Source organism: Neovison vison, chromosome 7, assembly GCF_020171115.1.
Source record: "Neovison vison isolate M4711 chromosome 7, ASM_NN_V1, whole genome shotgun sequence".
In the NCBI taxonomy this organism is placed as follows: Eukaryota; Metazoa; Chordata; class Mammalia; order Carnivora; family Mustelidae; genus Neogale; species Neogale vison.
The window spans coordinates 51,609,371-51,624,933 of NC_058097.1; the positions used below are offsets into that span (position 1 = coordinate 51,609,371).

At 51.1% G+C, this 15,563-nt stretch overlaps 1 protein-coding gene across 1 annotated transcript in view; it reads right to left on the reverse strand.

Moving 5' to 3' along the window:
• The window catches only part of SULT2B1 (sulfotransferase family 2B member 1), a 32,719-nt gene that overhangs the window by 9,760 nt on the left and 7,396 nt on the right, over positions 1–15,563 (reverse strand). Inside the window, exon 2 of the mRNA XM_044256971.1 lies at positions 4,937–5,076. Coding sequence (XP_044112906.1) covers positions 4,937–5,076 — 140 coding nt within the window. The remainder of the gene's footprint in view (positions 1–4,936; positions 5,077–15,563) is intronic.

Below are 15,563 nucleotides of genomic sequence, written 5' to 3' on the forward strand. Positions count from 1 at the left end.
ATATTCATCAGTCAGGAACTGTTTAAACAAGAATTCCCTTGCATCCAATGTTACTGAATACTATGGAACCGTAAACAAACAAATGAGCAAGGAAGTTCTTGGTCCACAGTCTTAAAATGTAAGATGGGATGATGTCAAGATAGGAGGAAAAAGAGGGGCGCCTGAGTGGCTCAGTCAGTTAAGCGCCTGACTCTTGATTTTGGCTCAGGTAATGATCTTGGGGACATGAGAAAAAGCCCCACGTTGGGGGCTTAAGATTTCTTCCCTCTCCCTCTGCCCCTCTCCCTCCTAAACAAATACAAAGAAAAAGAAAGCAAAAATATAAACAAAACCATACAGAAAGGTACCGATAGTGTGTGAACCGTGGGGGGAAAAGTGACAATGTATTTAGGCACCTTTCTGTTTGCACGTACAAATTCTGTAAGGATACACAGAGGCTCTTGGTGATTGCAGAAGGAAAGAGATCTTTCGGGGCAAACCCTTTGTACCTCTTGAAATTTTGAACTATGACTGCATTACTACTACTACTACTTCTTCTTTTTCTTTTTTGAATGCATTACTTCTTAAGAACAGAATCAATACATTTCAAATTAAAGAAAGAAGCTGGGGGCGCCTGGGTGGCTCAGTGGGTTAAGCCTCTGCCTTCAGCTCAGGTCCTGATCTCAGGATTCTGGGATCTGCCTATGTCCGGCTCTCTGCTCAGCAAGCAGCCTGCTTCCTCCTCTCTCTCTCTACCTCTCTGCCTACTTGTGATCTCTGTCAAATAAATAAAATCTTAAAAAAGAAAAAGAATTATCTTGAAACCTGATAATGAGAAAACAAACAGTTTTGATTTAAAAAAATGGGGAAAACAGGGGCGCCTGGATGGCTCAGTCGTTAAGTGTCTGCCTTCGGCTCAGGTCATGGTCTCAGGGTCCTGGGATTGAGCCCCATATCGGGCTCCCTGCTCGGCGGGAAGCCTGCTTCTCCCACTCCCACTTCCTCTGCTTGTGTTCCCTGTCTCGCTGTGTCTCTCTCTGTCAAGTAAATAAAATCTTCTAAAAAAATGGGCGAAAGACTTGAACAGACATTTTATCGAAGAAGACACGTGATTGGGGCACCTGGGTGGCTCAGTGGGTTAAACCTCTGCCTTCGGCTCAAGTCATGATCCTAGGGTCCTGGGACAGAGCCCCGCATCAGGCTCTCTGCTCAGCAGGCAGCTTATTCCCCCCTCCCACTCTACCTGCCTCTCTGCCTACTTGTGATCTCTCTGTCAAAATCTGAAAAAAAAAAAAAAAAAAAAAAAAAAGACATGTGATTGGCCAGTAAGCCACATCCTTAACCACCAAGGATATGCAGATTAAAACCACAGTGATAGTTGTGGGCGCCTGGGTGGCTCAGTGGGTTAAGCCTCTGCCTTCGGCTTGGGTCATGATCTCAGAGTCTTGGGATCGAGCCTCCCAGGGCTCTCTGCTCAGCAGGGAGCCTGCTTTCCCCTCTCTCTCTGCCTGCCTCTCTGGCTACTTGTGATCTCTCTCTGTCAAATAAATAAATAAAATCTTAAAAAAAAAAACAATGATAGCAATATGCACCTATTCCAATGGCTTAGAAACCAACCAAACAAACAGAAAAGCCCGACAATATCAAGTGTTGGCAAGGAAGGACGCTTGGTTGACGAGCTCGCCAATGTCGCTGGTGAGAACGCAAAATGAAGCCACTTTGGAAAAAAAGCTTGGCAGTTTCTCATAAAGTCGAGCCAACCTACTTTCAGTAGATTCTGAAATCTCACATCTGAGTATTCCCCGAGAAAAATATTTCCATGCACTTGTGGGCAAAGCTGCACATAGATGGTAGGAGTCCATCTATGTGACATTCCGGAAAAGGTGAAACTCTAGGGGCCACAAACGGCAGTGGTTGCCAGGGGCTGCGGCTGAGGGAGGAGTTGGCTGCGCAACAGTGTGAAGGGATTTGGGGGCGATGGGGCTGTTCTGTGTCTTGGTTGTGACCGTGGTTATAGGACTATGTGTCTCTCAAAACTGGGAACTCTGAGGGAAATGAAAACATGCATCCACAGACAGGATGCCCATGTTTCTAGAAGCGTTACTCGAGACAAAGCATGCAGACAGCCTAATAAATTACCAACCAGTGAATGTATAAACAGAAAATAGAACGCATACTATGGGACGGCATTCCACCATAAAAGGGAATGAAGAAACACTAACACGTGCTATGGCATGGATGAACCCCAAAAGCGTTGTACTAAGTGAAAGAAGCCAGACATAAAAGACCCTGCATGGTAGGATTCCATTTATATAAAATGTCCAGAATAGGCAAATCCATCGAGTCTGAAAGCTGACTCATGGTAGCCATAGCTTGGGGTTGGGGATGTGGGGTTTTGGGGGTGATGGCTAATGGGTATAGGGTTTCTTGTTGGGATGGTGAAAATGTTCCAGAATGGATAGTGATAAAGGTTGCTCAGCTTTGTGAATACATTACTACTGTAAGACCCGTGGATCCCCTTACCCAAGAATTCAACACTGCCACAGGATGCAACCAGCAAGAGGTTCTTTATTGTAGCGCAGGCGCCTGTGGGTGGTCAGCAGCTCCTGCTAGCTGAGCACACCAGGCTGGGGTGGTGCAGGATTTTTTTTTTTTTTTTAGATTTTATTTTATTTATTTGAGAGAGAGACAGTGAGAGAGAGAATGAGCGAGGAGAAGGTCAGAGAGCGAAGCAGACTCCCCATGGAGCTGGGAGCCTGATGTGGGACTCGATCCCGGGACTCCAGGATCACGCCCTGAGCCGGAGGTAGTCGTCCAACCAACTGCGCCACACAGGCGTCCCTGGTGCAGGATTTTTATGGACAGATTCAAACAAGTTTTGGATGGGGCAGAGCTGATTGGCTTACAATCTGAACATTTAGAAAAGGCATACTTGGTGTTTGCGGATTGGCTTTGGAGGACCCCGGCGCGCGAAGAAAAAGGCGGGGAGGGGGAGTGAGGAGGGGGAGTTGGACCTTATTACTCAGCAGAGAAACATCCTGCCTACGTGACTAGGCCCACGTACCTAGGCGACCCCCCTTGCCTACGTGACTATGCACATAAGGTATCCTGTTTAAACAGGAGACCAGTATCACCCCCTAAAAGCCAAGCGGTTACAGAAAGGCAATCAATGGCTTGGGGGGGGGTGTCTATATGCGGAGTCTTTCACTACCAGAGAACAGTACACTTTAAAATGGGCAAATTGGGGGCACCTTGGTGGTTCAGTGGGTTAAGCCTCTGCAGCTCAGGTCATGATCTTGGGGTCCTGGGATCAAGCCCCGCTTCGGGCTTCCCCCCCAACCTGTCTCTCTGTCTACTTGTGATCTCTCTCTCTGTCAAACAAATAAAATCTTTGAAAATAAATAAATAAAATGGACAAATCGTAGGAGGTATGAATTATATCTCAAAAAATACCCCTCATGGAACTCCATGGTGAAAGACATCTCAAAAATGTCTTGAAAAAGAAATAAAGGAGTCAATCCCCATTGTTCTAGAGAAGGAAAAGCTGAAGTCTGTCCCTTTTCTCACTAAAAGTTCCTCGAGGGACTTTGAGTAAAGTCACCGGAGAACCTCTCCTTGGTTCCAAAGGTATGCTTCATCAACCCATGTGCCCCAGTCTTCTCCCCAGCCTTGCTGATCTTCTCTTGTTCCTTCAGTCTCGTTAAGCCTCCCTGACCCCAGGGCCTTTGCATGTGCTCCTCTCTGTGTAGGACACACTTTCCCACTCAAAGCCCTCTTCGGCTTCCAGATCTGGACATGAACGTCTTCTCCCCGATGAAGACTGCCCTCATCCCCATCTCTTTTTATTTTATTTGAGAGAGAGAGAGAATGAAAAAGAGAAAGAGGGAGATCAAGTGAGCATGAGAAGGGGGAGGGTCAGAGAGAGAAGTAGACTCCCACCAAGCAGGGAGCCTGATGTGGGGCTCGATCCTGGGACTCCAGGATCATGACCTGAGCTGAAGGCAGTCACTTAACCAACCAAGCCACCCAGGCACTCTCTCTCTTTAAGATTTTATTTATTTATTTGACAGAGATATCACAATCTCCCTGCCTGCAGAGAGGCAGGCAGAGAGAGGAGGAAACAGGCTCCCTGCTGAGCAGAGAGCCCAATGGGGGGCTCGATCCCAGGACCCTGAGATCATGACCCGAGCCAACGGCAGAGGCTTAACCCACTGAGCCACCCAGGCGCCCTCCCCCAGAGCAACTCTTGTTACCTACATTCAATGCTCCCTGCACCTTTCCTTGAGGGCACCCATTCCAACCCTAATTACATAGTAATAGAGGTGATTGCATATTGAAATAAAGTCTGTCTCTCCCAACAAATTGACAGCTGTCTTCCCTACCCACAGCTGGGTCGCCACACACGGCAGGTGATTAGTAAGCAGCTTTTCAGTGACGGAATGGAGAAAATTAAGAGCATCCCCTTCCCCCTCCCTCCCTCCCCGCCTCCTTTATTCCGCCAATATTTACTGAATCCTTATTAGGTGCCGGGCACTGTTTTAGGCTCAAAGACTACAGCAGTGGCCCAGACCCACTAAACCACCTGCCCTCAAAGAGCTCCTGTTCCAGGGAGGAAACCAGAGAATAAATCAACAAACAAAAGCACAATATAGGTCCTCATGGTGACAGGCGCTCCGAAGGAAAGGAGAGTTAGTTAAGGAGGCTGGAGAGGGACAGGGTGGAGAAGCTGCTTTAGCTGGGAGGTCAGGGGAGGCTTCCCTGGGGACCCAAGAGCCCACCTGGCAGGAGGAAGGAGGGACACCTGGTGGGCGGAGGGATTCATCAGGACAAAGGCCAAGTTCAACCCTGTAAGGAGCAGTTCCAGAGCCCCACCCCTACCTACCCGACCCCCAGCCCCTCCGCGCGCCCTTCTCAGGCTCCGTGGCCACCACCCCGGCCCCCCGCGCCTGGCAGGTACCTGACTTGGGGTAGGTGATGATGAAGATGTCGTCATCCTGAACGTCTGCGTTCTCTACCATGCGGATGCTCTCCGGCGAGTAGATGCCAACGGGGAAGGGGACGCCCTTGTACCGGAAATATTCGCCGGACAACTTCTGGCTGTGGGAGTGTGGGGGAGACACCGTGAGCACCAGGGAGGAGGTGAGGACAGGCGTCAGTCCTGGAGGTTGGAGGTGGGTGGTGGGCAAAGGACTCTCAGGGCAGGAGGGAGGGAGAGCAAGAGACAGGTGAGGGGCGCTCGGATCCCCACGGGAACCCTGGCAGCAAATGTTCCCTGAGCCTCATTTCTTCATCTGCAAGGTGGGGATGGTTTACCCAAACCCCAGAACAAGACTCTGAGGTCAGGAGGGCTATTAGCTGCCTTTTATGAATGAAGAAAGCAAGGCACTGAGAGGTTGAGTGACTCCCAAAGCCACACAGCCCGTGGGACACGGAGCCCTTCACAACTGTAAAGCGGGGCTAAGTGCTTTTCTCTCCCCCACCTTTTGCCTCAACCCTTGAGGAAGAGGTTAACTCACCACCTCATTTTACCAACAAGGAAACCGAGGCCACAGAAGCTATGTGCTCTGCCCGCTCCTTCCTTGCAAGTCTATGGAGTGCAGAGCCCACCATTGAAACCCAACCCAGGGGTCACCATGAAGCTGAAACACTTCTGTTTTTGTTTTTGGCTTTTAACATTTTATTTATTTATTTATTTATTTATTTTAAAGATTTTATTTATTTATTTGTCAGAGAGAGAGGGAGCGAGAGCGAGCACAGGCAGACAGAGAGGCAGGCAGAGGCAGAGGGAGAAGCAGGCTCCCTGCCGAGCAAGGAGCCCGATGTGGGACTCGATCCCAGGACGCTGGGATCATGACCTGAGCCGAAGGCAGCTGCTTAACCAACTGAGCCACCCAGGCGTCCCTGCTTTTAACATTTTAAAGTAATGTCTACACCCAACATGGGGCTCGAGCTTACAACCCTGAGATCGAGAGTTGTCTCTTGCTCTACGGGCTAAGCCCGCCAGGCACCCCGAAGCTGAAACAGTCCGAAAGTTCAAGCCCCTCACTTGAGCTGCCTTTCCAAAGTCCCCATGATGGGTCCACAAAGCCGCAAAATTTCCCAAAGTGAGATGTTCTAAGAGCAAAATTCATTCAACCCGTTGTAGCTTTCCGTGACAGCCTCCCCTGGGGTCTCCTGTCCCTGGTGTGTGGGAGAGGGGTGGGTATTGGGGGGCCCTCGCTAAGGTGAAGGGGAGCTTGCCGCCCCCCCATGGTATTTATGGGGTCTGCTGTCACGCCTGTCCTGTCCTAGCAAGGCCGCATTCCCTCTAGGTGGCTGACTGCAGGATTCGCATCACAACATCCCTTGTCCTCGGGCACCTGACCCGGAAAGCAAGAGGTGGAGGAGGAGGCGCAGGTCTGAAGTGTATGAATCCAAAAGCTTGTTTGTGTCATTTTTCTGGAATGTTTGGAGGGTTTGTCAGCTTTCAAAATGAAGCAAGTCGCTATAATTCTCTTTCTTACTCTAAATAAACATCCCGCCTCTCCCTATGGCCAAGTCACACACATTGGTTCTTTCCCTTAAGGAGAGCCCCCCTGCCACCTTCCAAACTTCCAGCCCCGCAGAATCCGATCTGCCCTTCCTGAGCTGCCACTCTGGGCCGTTTCCATTCATGCCTCGTTAGAGTACACTGAGGACAACGCTGAACTGGGGAAAACAAAAAACAAAAAACAAACCAGTATATGTGTAAGTAGGTTATGTTGTCTGTGGATTTCACTTCGGGATGGCAAAGAGGCTATTACCAATATGCTGTTATATATAAAGAGGGTTGGGGACCACACAAATGAAACTCAGAAACACAGTGTTGAGTGAAGGACGGGCCGCAGGAGGGTCCGGACCCCATGATTTCAATTACGGGAAGTTCAAATACAGGAAATGTGCTAGAAGTTGCTAGAAGGTGCTAGAAGTTGCTAGAAGGTGCTAGAAGGTGCCAGAAGGTGCCAGACGGCGGGACAGCAGTTATCCTTGGGGGTTTGGGAGACTGTGATGTGGGGGCTGATTACACAGCATGCCTACTGTGCAAAATTCCTTGAGTTGTTGACCAAAGCCCTGTGTACAGCACTCTTGTGAGTTTTACCTTAACAAAATATTCAGTGAATGAGTGGATAAGTAATTAAAGGGCAGGGGGGAGACCTTCCAACTAAAACAACTATTTCTAGTAAAAAGGAGGTGGAGTGTGGGGCCTGGAGAGGTTGAAAACCCAGCTGGCTTATTGACAGTTGAGCTAATGGAGGTCCCCTGAAGGCCATGACTGGCCCGGGGAGCCCCCAGGATCCTTCCTGAAGGCCTTTACCAGCTTCAGAGATTGAGGGATGGAGAGATTCTCCAAGGCCTGGCACCCGGTAAGTCTTGGAGGGGAAGAAGAGAAGCTTGAGAACTGTGTACTCTGCCTGGGGTTGCTGGAGGGCTCTAGGAGCCCAGGGGAGGCTCAGCTGGCTGGGGCCTCCCAGGGACAGTGTCCCTGTCCCTAGGTAGGCTCGGAAAGGTCTGCAGGAGAAGCCGGTGTCAGGGGCTACAGACTGTTGGCAAAAAGCCCTTTATCCCCAACTGGGGGTTGTTCCCGTGGAGATGAGGAGGGAGGGTTGGTCACCTCACAGGTTGAAGGGGGTGTGGCCCTGGGTAACCACAGTGGTACAGGCCTGAGGAAGAGCACAGCCTTGGGGCTGGACATGGCTTTGGCACTTCCTAGCCGAGCTGAGGCCCAACACTTCAACACTCTTTCTCCAACGGCAAAAGGGAAACGGGAGAAGTAGCAGTGTCTTGATGGAGGGCGTAAACTCTGAAGCCAGAATATGGGGGTTTGAATTCTGCGTCCCACCTGCTGTGTGGCTTCGGGTAAATCAATGGACCTCTCTGTGCCACCTGTTTTTTTTATCCATAAAATGGGGGTAGTAATAATCGGTACTTCATAAGGCTGTCGTGAGCACGTAAAAAGTACTTGAACTCACTGCCCGGAGATCAAGAGTCGCATGCTCCACCAAGAGGCAAAGTTGTAGTGACCTCACTGTTCCGGGATGACTGTCAGCTTCCGGGGGAGGGGGTGTGGAGAGGAGTGTGGGCATGGAATTAGTGATGTTACTGGTTGCTAGGCAGATTAGCCCAGGGAGTGGGCGCTTGGAGGTGGTCAGTTCCCATTAGACGGATTGGCGGCCCAGTGCCTGGTTCTTGGTGCTCTCCGTGCCTTGGCCAGCGGATCTCACCTCCCTGAGCCTCAGTTTCCTTATCTGTCCCATGAGGATAACAGTCATCTCTACCTCAGGGTTCTTATCCTACCTGAGGATTAAAAGGGATAATATAGGGGCACCTGGGGGGCTCTGTCGGTTGAGAGCGTCTGCCTTCAGCTCGGGTCATGATCCCAGCGTCCTGGGATTGAGTCCCCGCATCAGGATCCCTGCTCAGCGGGGAGCCTGCTTCCCGCTCTGCCTGCTGCTCCCCCTCCTTATGCGTGCACCCACTCTCTGTCAAATAAATAAAATCTTCAAAAAATAAAAATAAAAGGGATAATCTCGGAGGCGCCTGGCTCCTGGTAAACACTGGGAAAGCTGAAACTCCCTCTGGTGGGCAGCACTGTTTGGGTCTTTGATCAGACAGCCCCTCGGAGAGATGTCCTCCCCGGTTGGCAGGAGAGGAAAAGGGAGATGCTGACAGGGAAAAGATGCTGTGCCCTTCAGGAGTCCCTGAAATATTCATGGATGGCATGAATCAATCAATACGAGGGTATCTCCCTCATGCCCCCCCCCAAGCAGGGACGGTCCTTGCTCCACCCAGGGGGTCACGTCCCTGGTGCTCTCCTGTATCTGACTGACCCAGTGCACACGGGAGTGAACGAAGGCACTGACCAAGAAGAAAGTGAGAGAGATGGGGCTCCTGGGTGGCTCAGTTGTTAAATGTCTGTCTTCGGCTCAGCTCATGATCCCAGGGTCCTGGGATCGAACCCCAAGTCCGGCTCCCTGCTTGGCGGGAAGCCTGCTTCTCCCTCTTCCACTCCCCCTGCTTCTGTTCCCTCTCTCACTCTCTCTCTCTCTCTCTCTGTGTCAAATAAATGAATTAAATCTTAAAAAAACAAAAAAAGTGATGGAAAGTCAAAGAGCTTTTGTGATGTCCTTTCCCCTGTCTCACCACTTTTCAGCCCCCTGCACTTCAAAACCCCCTGCCCGGCCCCTTCGAGATGCCCACAGCTGGGCCCCCTTGCAGGCCAGCAGTGTGCAGACCTTATCAGTGTGCTCTCAGAGCCCAGAACAGCCAATTGCTCATTAAATAAACAATCGAGGCCCAAATGCCGCCTCCTCACATGTGCCGATACTATAGACGGGACAATGGGAGGAAGGGAGAGTGATCTGACCAAGGCCACACATGACAAGTTCCAGGCACAGCTGGGATTTGAACCTCGGCCCTGCAGGCAGTTTCTGTCCCAGTCCCGCCTTCCCTGGGTACCCCGAAACTGGCGCCTGCGCTGAGCACTATTCCCACCTCCGGGCCTTTGTGCTTGCAGCTCCTCTGGCCAGGAATGCTGGGCCCGCCCTCACCCTTGTCTGTGTTTGAGGGTTCCAGGCCGGGAACGCCCCCCACCCCTTCCTGCTTGGCCAAATCCCACTGTGTGTCCTCAAACAGGTGCTGTGTGCCTTCGCTCCCCAGCTTGTAAATCAAATCTGGCCCCAGGGGGACTTGACTCTCCCAGGGTGACAAGCCTGTTTTGTTCCCACACCACGTCTGGGGCCTGGCACGGAGTTATCGCTCGACTGGAGCAGAGGAATGAAGGTGACAATGGAGCTGGATCAGTCTGGCCGCAGAAGAAACAGCAGAGAGCACGCCGGCCAACATAATGGGCCGCTGGCTGAGCTCCTGCCTATTAGCCTTCTCAAGCCTGCCGGTTCTGGTCTGCTGCTCCAGAGACCCTAGAACGTGAGACTCTAAGAATGGCCCAGCCCTGGCCCTCTCTTTCTTTCTGTCCACACTGAGCCCATCCAACTCTGGTCTCCTCCTCACCCTCTCGCCCTCCAACCAGGCCCTTCAGTCCCTTGGCCTCCAGCCCCTTCCACCTGTCCACCCCCGCACGTGGCCGCAGTCCCTCAGTTCGCAGCTCAAGGCCCTCTGTGACCTAGGCCTGCCCATTCTTCTGGCCTCCTCCGACCTGAAAGACCCTGTTCTGACTTCCTTTTGGCAGAAGGGGAGGAAGAACATGGGATTCGCCCAGAGAGAAAATCTATGTCAAAAACATTCGTTATCGGACTTCTCCCAGAGCCCCATGAGGTGGGTATGGTGAGCACTACTTCCTGCTGGAAGACATGGAGGCCCAGAGAAGTTAATATATTTCCCTCAGGTCACACAGCAGTCTTCCTAGGTGGTCTTAATAATTACCTGTCAGTGCACCTCTACCCCTTCCTCTGCCACTAGAGCAGTGTGTGGGTTAAGGTCAGTGTTTTATCCCCAGGGCCTGGCACAGAGTAGGTGTGCAATAAACAAATCCATCCCCGGTTAGGATCCCGGGCGATGAGGGCCCTGTCACCATCTCCAGAGGCAGCCCCGTCCACAGTGGGGAAGGAAGATGGGTTGAGGGTGGGTAGACTTGGATTTGAACTCAAGCTCTGCTACCAACTAGCTCCGTGACCTTGAATACATGACTTACCCTCTCTGGGCCTTAGGATGAGGAGGATAGGAAGTCCCTCCGACTGGACTTTAGTGGCCGCCTTACTGGTCTCCTACTTCTACCCCTGCACCCCAGCGACAGTTCTCCCCACTGTTAGAAACTAAGTAGGCTCTTGTCTCTCCTCTGCTCCCAACCCACCTGCCTCACTCAAAGAAAAATCAACACCCTCACCGTGAACACGAGACCCCACAGGAGCTGCATTGACCCTTCCGCCTTAATTTTCACCTCCAACCCTTGCTTACTGATCTCCTTGCTGGTCCTCTGACCCTTCAGGCCGAGGCCTGCCTCAGGGCCTTTGCACTGACTGCCCTCTCTGCCTTCCACCATGCTTGGCACCCTTGCCTCCTGCCTTTGCTCCGACAGACAGCACCCTGCTGCCCCTTGTCAGTGAGGCTTCACCTAACACCCTCTTTGCACTCAAGCCCCACCCCAGCCCGTCACCCTGCTTTGTCTATACGCCACCAGTGCACTGGGCATCTTCCCAGGCACTCTCACGGTTTATGTGTCTCCCTGATTGTTGATTGCCGTCCTTCTCTGCTTGCATGTAAGCTCCGTGAGACCAGGGATTATTTTATTTATTTATTTATTTTTGGGTCCGTCTTCATTGCCAAGAGCAGCCCTCCAGTTGATATTTGTTGAGGAAGTGATATTAATACCGACAGCGATGGCTGGCACGTAGCACGTCCCTGCTATGTGATGGGCCTGGCTTCCTCCACTCCCTTGACATCCCCTCCCCACCTTGCAAATGTGAGCTCAAGCACAGAGAGGCAGAGCCGGGATAGGAACCCAAGCACCATGGCTCCACGATTTGACCCCTAACCAGCTGGGAGCCGTTGCTGGGCACGTCTCTGGGTCCCTGCGCCCGGTGCTCCCCAGATGTGCTCCTGTCTGGGCAGGGGTGTGGGCAGTAGTCAAGGAGATAGAGGTTTGCCCCCGGAAAACTCACGTGACCTCTCAGAGTGGGACTCCATCTCCCTCCCCTTGGCCACCGGAGTATTTAACTCCTGGGGAATATTATTATCATATTATATTATATACGGTAGTCCTGTATCTCACCAAACCGGCTTACTTTTTAAAGATTTATTTATGTATTTGAGAGCGAGGCGGTGGGAGGGGGGATGGGACGGAGGGAGAGGGCAAGAATCCCAAGCGGACTTGGTGCAGAGTGCGGAGCCCCACACGGGGCTGGATCTCGCTGCTTGGAGATCTGGACCGGAGCCGACACCAAGAGGGCTACACTCCCCGCACTGTGTCCCACAGGAGCCCCTGCACTATCTTATTATAAGCAGATCTGAAACCGGAGTCTCTCCCCCTCCTGGGTGTTCACCCACGAGCAACGAATGCTGACATTTGTATTCATGTGTTTACAGTCACCTTGTTCACGATCCCCCCAAACTGGCAACAACACAGACGCTGTCCAGCGGGTGAGCACGTCAACAGCGGCCGTCCACACCACGGGACGGCCCTTGGCAATGAGAGGAGATGACCGCTGCGACCCACAGCAGCGTGGATGCCTCTCGAAGGCGCGACGAGGGTGAAGGAAGCCAGACTCAGGAAGGCACGTCTGTACGGTCTGCCTGGAGGACGGTGGTCCCCACGGACGTGTGCACCCCAATCCCCAGAGCCCGTGACTAAGTCACACTGCGGGGAAAGGGGGTCTCGCGGCTGCGATTCTGGTCAGGATTTCGAGATGGGGAGATTCTCATGTGGCCCGAAATTTAATCACGAGGGTCCTTCAGAGAGGGAGGGGAGAAGCTGTGATCGCAGAAGCTGTGGTCAGAGCACAGAGTTGGGCACATAGGAGCGAACCGCTGGCTTTGGAGACGTACCAAGGACCCAGGAGCCATGGAATGCAGGTGGCTTCTAGAAGGTTCTAGAAGCTGGAAAGGCGCAGAAGAACCAGATTCTCCCAAGAGCCTCTGGAAGGAATGCAGCCCTGCTGCCACTCAGATCTTAGCTAAAATTGTGCTAAAATCCATAGGACAATACGCTCCCCCTTACACAGACACACAAATCAACTTTGCTCTGTATGACTTTCTTTAAAGAGCTTTTGTTCATATACATGCTCAGCGTCCATTAGCCACTATGATAACAGAACAACCTGCTGGTCAATGTCCCTCCTGGATATCCCAGGGATGTGCCAAGAAGCAATGCCTGCCCATTTGCAGGCCTGCCTTAGATTTGCTGTGTGACCTGAAGCCACTCACAAGCCCTCTCTGGTCTCATCTGAAGAATAAGCAGTGGAGGGTGCCTGGGTGGCTCAGTTGTTAAGCAACTGCCTTTGGCTCCGGTTGTGATCCCAGGGTCCTAAGACCGAGCCCTGCATCAGGCTCCTGGCTCAGCAGGAAACCTGCTTCTCCCTCTCCCACTCCCCCTGCTTGTATTCCCTCTCTCACTGTGTATCTCTTTGTCAAATAAATAAATAAATAAATCTTAAAAAAAAAAAAAAAGAATGAGCAGTGACAGGGGGATCAGGGACCTCTTTTCCTGGGACATTCCAGCCTGATGCCCAAGGAGAGCTCCCCAACCCTGGAGCTTTAGGCCTTTTTGCCAGAGGTGGGGCAAATTGATTCATTCAGCCCACAAATATTTACCGAGCACCTACTCTGCACCCTGTGCTGGGAGATACCAAAGTGAAGCGAAATGACCAAAAAACCCAATTGTAGTTGGTGTTTGAATGGACAAAAATGAACCGAAAAATGTTCGAATGTGTGTGTACGCCCTGTGTTTTTAAAAGATTTTAAAGTCATCTCTACACTCAACACGGGGCTCAAACTCACAACCCCCGGATCAAGAGACGCAGACCATGTGTGCAAAGGAGATGACAGGATCCGGGCCTGGGATTCTGGGTTCTGCGTGGGGCTGGAGCTGCTCCCCTTCCTGGGAGTGGTCCCACGCTTCCAGCGGGAATGTGGAATGCAATCCAGCCCGCAGGATCTCTTAGCAGCCCCGCCAGCTGTCCTTGCTGACTCATGGCAGCCACCTGTGGTCAACCTGCCTTTCTCTGGGGAACACTGCCAAGCCTCCCCAAGCCTGAGCCAGGTTCAGCGCACCCCATTCCCCTGACACACGCTGCAGTTCCCCAGGCTGGGCTGTTCTCCGTCGCAGGAGTACCTTTCCCTCACCACCTGAAATTCCGCCTGGAGCCCATCTGGGCAAGCATCAGCATCTCCTCTGGGCACCTCCATCCCAGTGGAATGACTCATGCCTTGGCCAGAGTACAGAGAAACAGGCTCTTTTCACTTGCCTGCTCTTGGCAGGAGAGCAATTAGACTAACCTCTTTGAGAGATCAGTTGGCAACATTTTATGCATGCAGACCACCTCCGCTAAAACAGGAGACACCCCCTGTGTATGCGCTTGCTTCTTTCGCAGCCCAGCCGTTTTAACACTTAGTAACTAATTTCTTTGGCTAGTGACTTCTTAAGATCAGCCGGCCCCACTCCCAGGCTCTCTAGGATGGAGGAGAAATTATCCTACCGTGTCCCACCTCCAAGAACCAGTATCTGACATTCTGGGCACTACCCCATCATATCTGTCAGAGGGGTAAAAGGACGTGACCCCTGGAAATTTATGGAATAGATCGGTGGCCTTGAGGGGGTGCCCAGTTAAATATATACCAGGATGTTCATTGCAAGATCATTGATAAGCAAGACTTGAAACAATGCAGGGCTGGATAAATCCATCAGGGCCTGGCAAAAATTGGAATCCAGCCATTCAAAACGAGGAGTTTATTTCTTGAGAGGGGTGGGGGTCCTGTGTATATTTCTTAAAACCCAGCAAACTTCAAATTTGTGCACTACGCTGTAGGTATACATCCTCTTTCTCCCTCTCTCTCTTCCTCTGAACAGGGAGCCCGATGCGGAACTTGATCCCAGGACCCTGGGATCACGACCTGAGCTGAAGGCAGACGCTTAACCGACTGAGCCACCCAGGTGCCCCAGACATTCTCTATTAAAAGAAAATCCCATAAGCAAATATGGGATTGCTTGCAAGGCAATGTTCTGATGTCTACAGCTTACTTTAGAAACGTATCACAAATAAATTCACAAAGAAGGACGGACGGACCGATAGAAGGATGCTCAGATACGTGATAAGACATATATATAAGACAAATATAATAAAATATAAAATAAAATAAAACAAGACATATAAAAAATAAAATATATAATAAAAATAAAATACAATAAAAAGACATATATAATACCAATAAAATTGGGAGGTTAGGGAAGTTTGTGGATAATTCTTACAAGTTTTTTTTTTTTTTTTAAAGATGTTTGGATATTTTCACACTAAAAGACTGGAGGGGTAAGGAAGTGGCATTTATTTGTTAAAACGTCCCAGATACTACGAAAGGCTAAACGGTATGAAGTAGTATCTTGATTCTGTTTTCCAAAGAAATGAGTAAGAAGAGATACACGCGTGAAGGTTCATTTCTGACAGGCAAGCATTAACAGTGATGACTCCAGGGATGGGTCTGGGGTCGTCGTGAGACTAGAATTTTCCATTTCATGACTTCCCTATGTCTTGAATTCTGAACTGTGAGCACAGGGGCCGTGACAGCTATGTGCTGGCCCCTTGCCTGGGGCAGGTGGGCCCAGAGACGTCTGGGGGGTGGGGTTAATGTGGGAGTCAGAGGTAGAAGAGCCCTGGCCCACCAAACACGGGGCCACATGACCCCAAACACTTGTGGCCGCGATGGGAGCCCTCAATGAATTTCGACCGACCGCCTTAAGCACCGTGAGTGGGAGGCTGTTGAAGTCTGCCAGACTTTCTTCCAAGGGCGCATGCGTCTTTTTCTTTCTCTCTTTAGAAAATCTAATTAGGAAAGTAACAAATTCTTGGATCATATCTTTATAGCTTTTGATCATCTGCGTTTATTAATGGTCTCTCCCAACA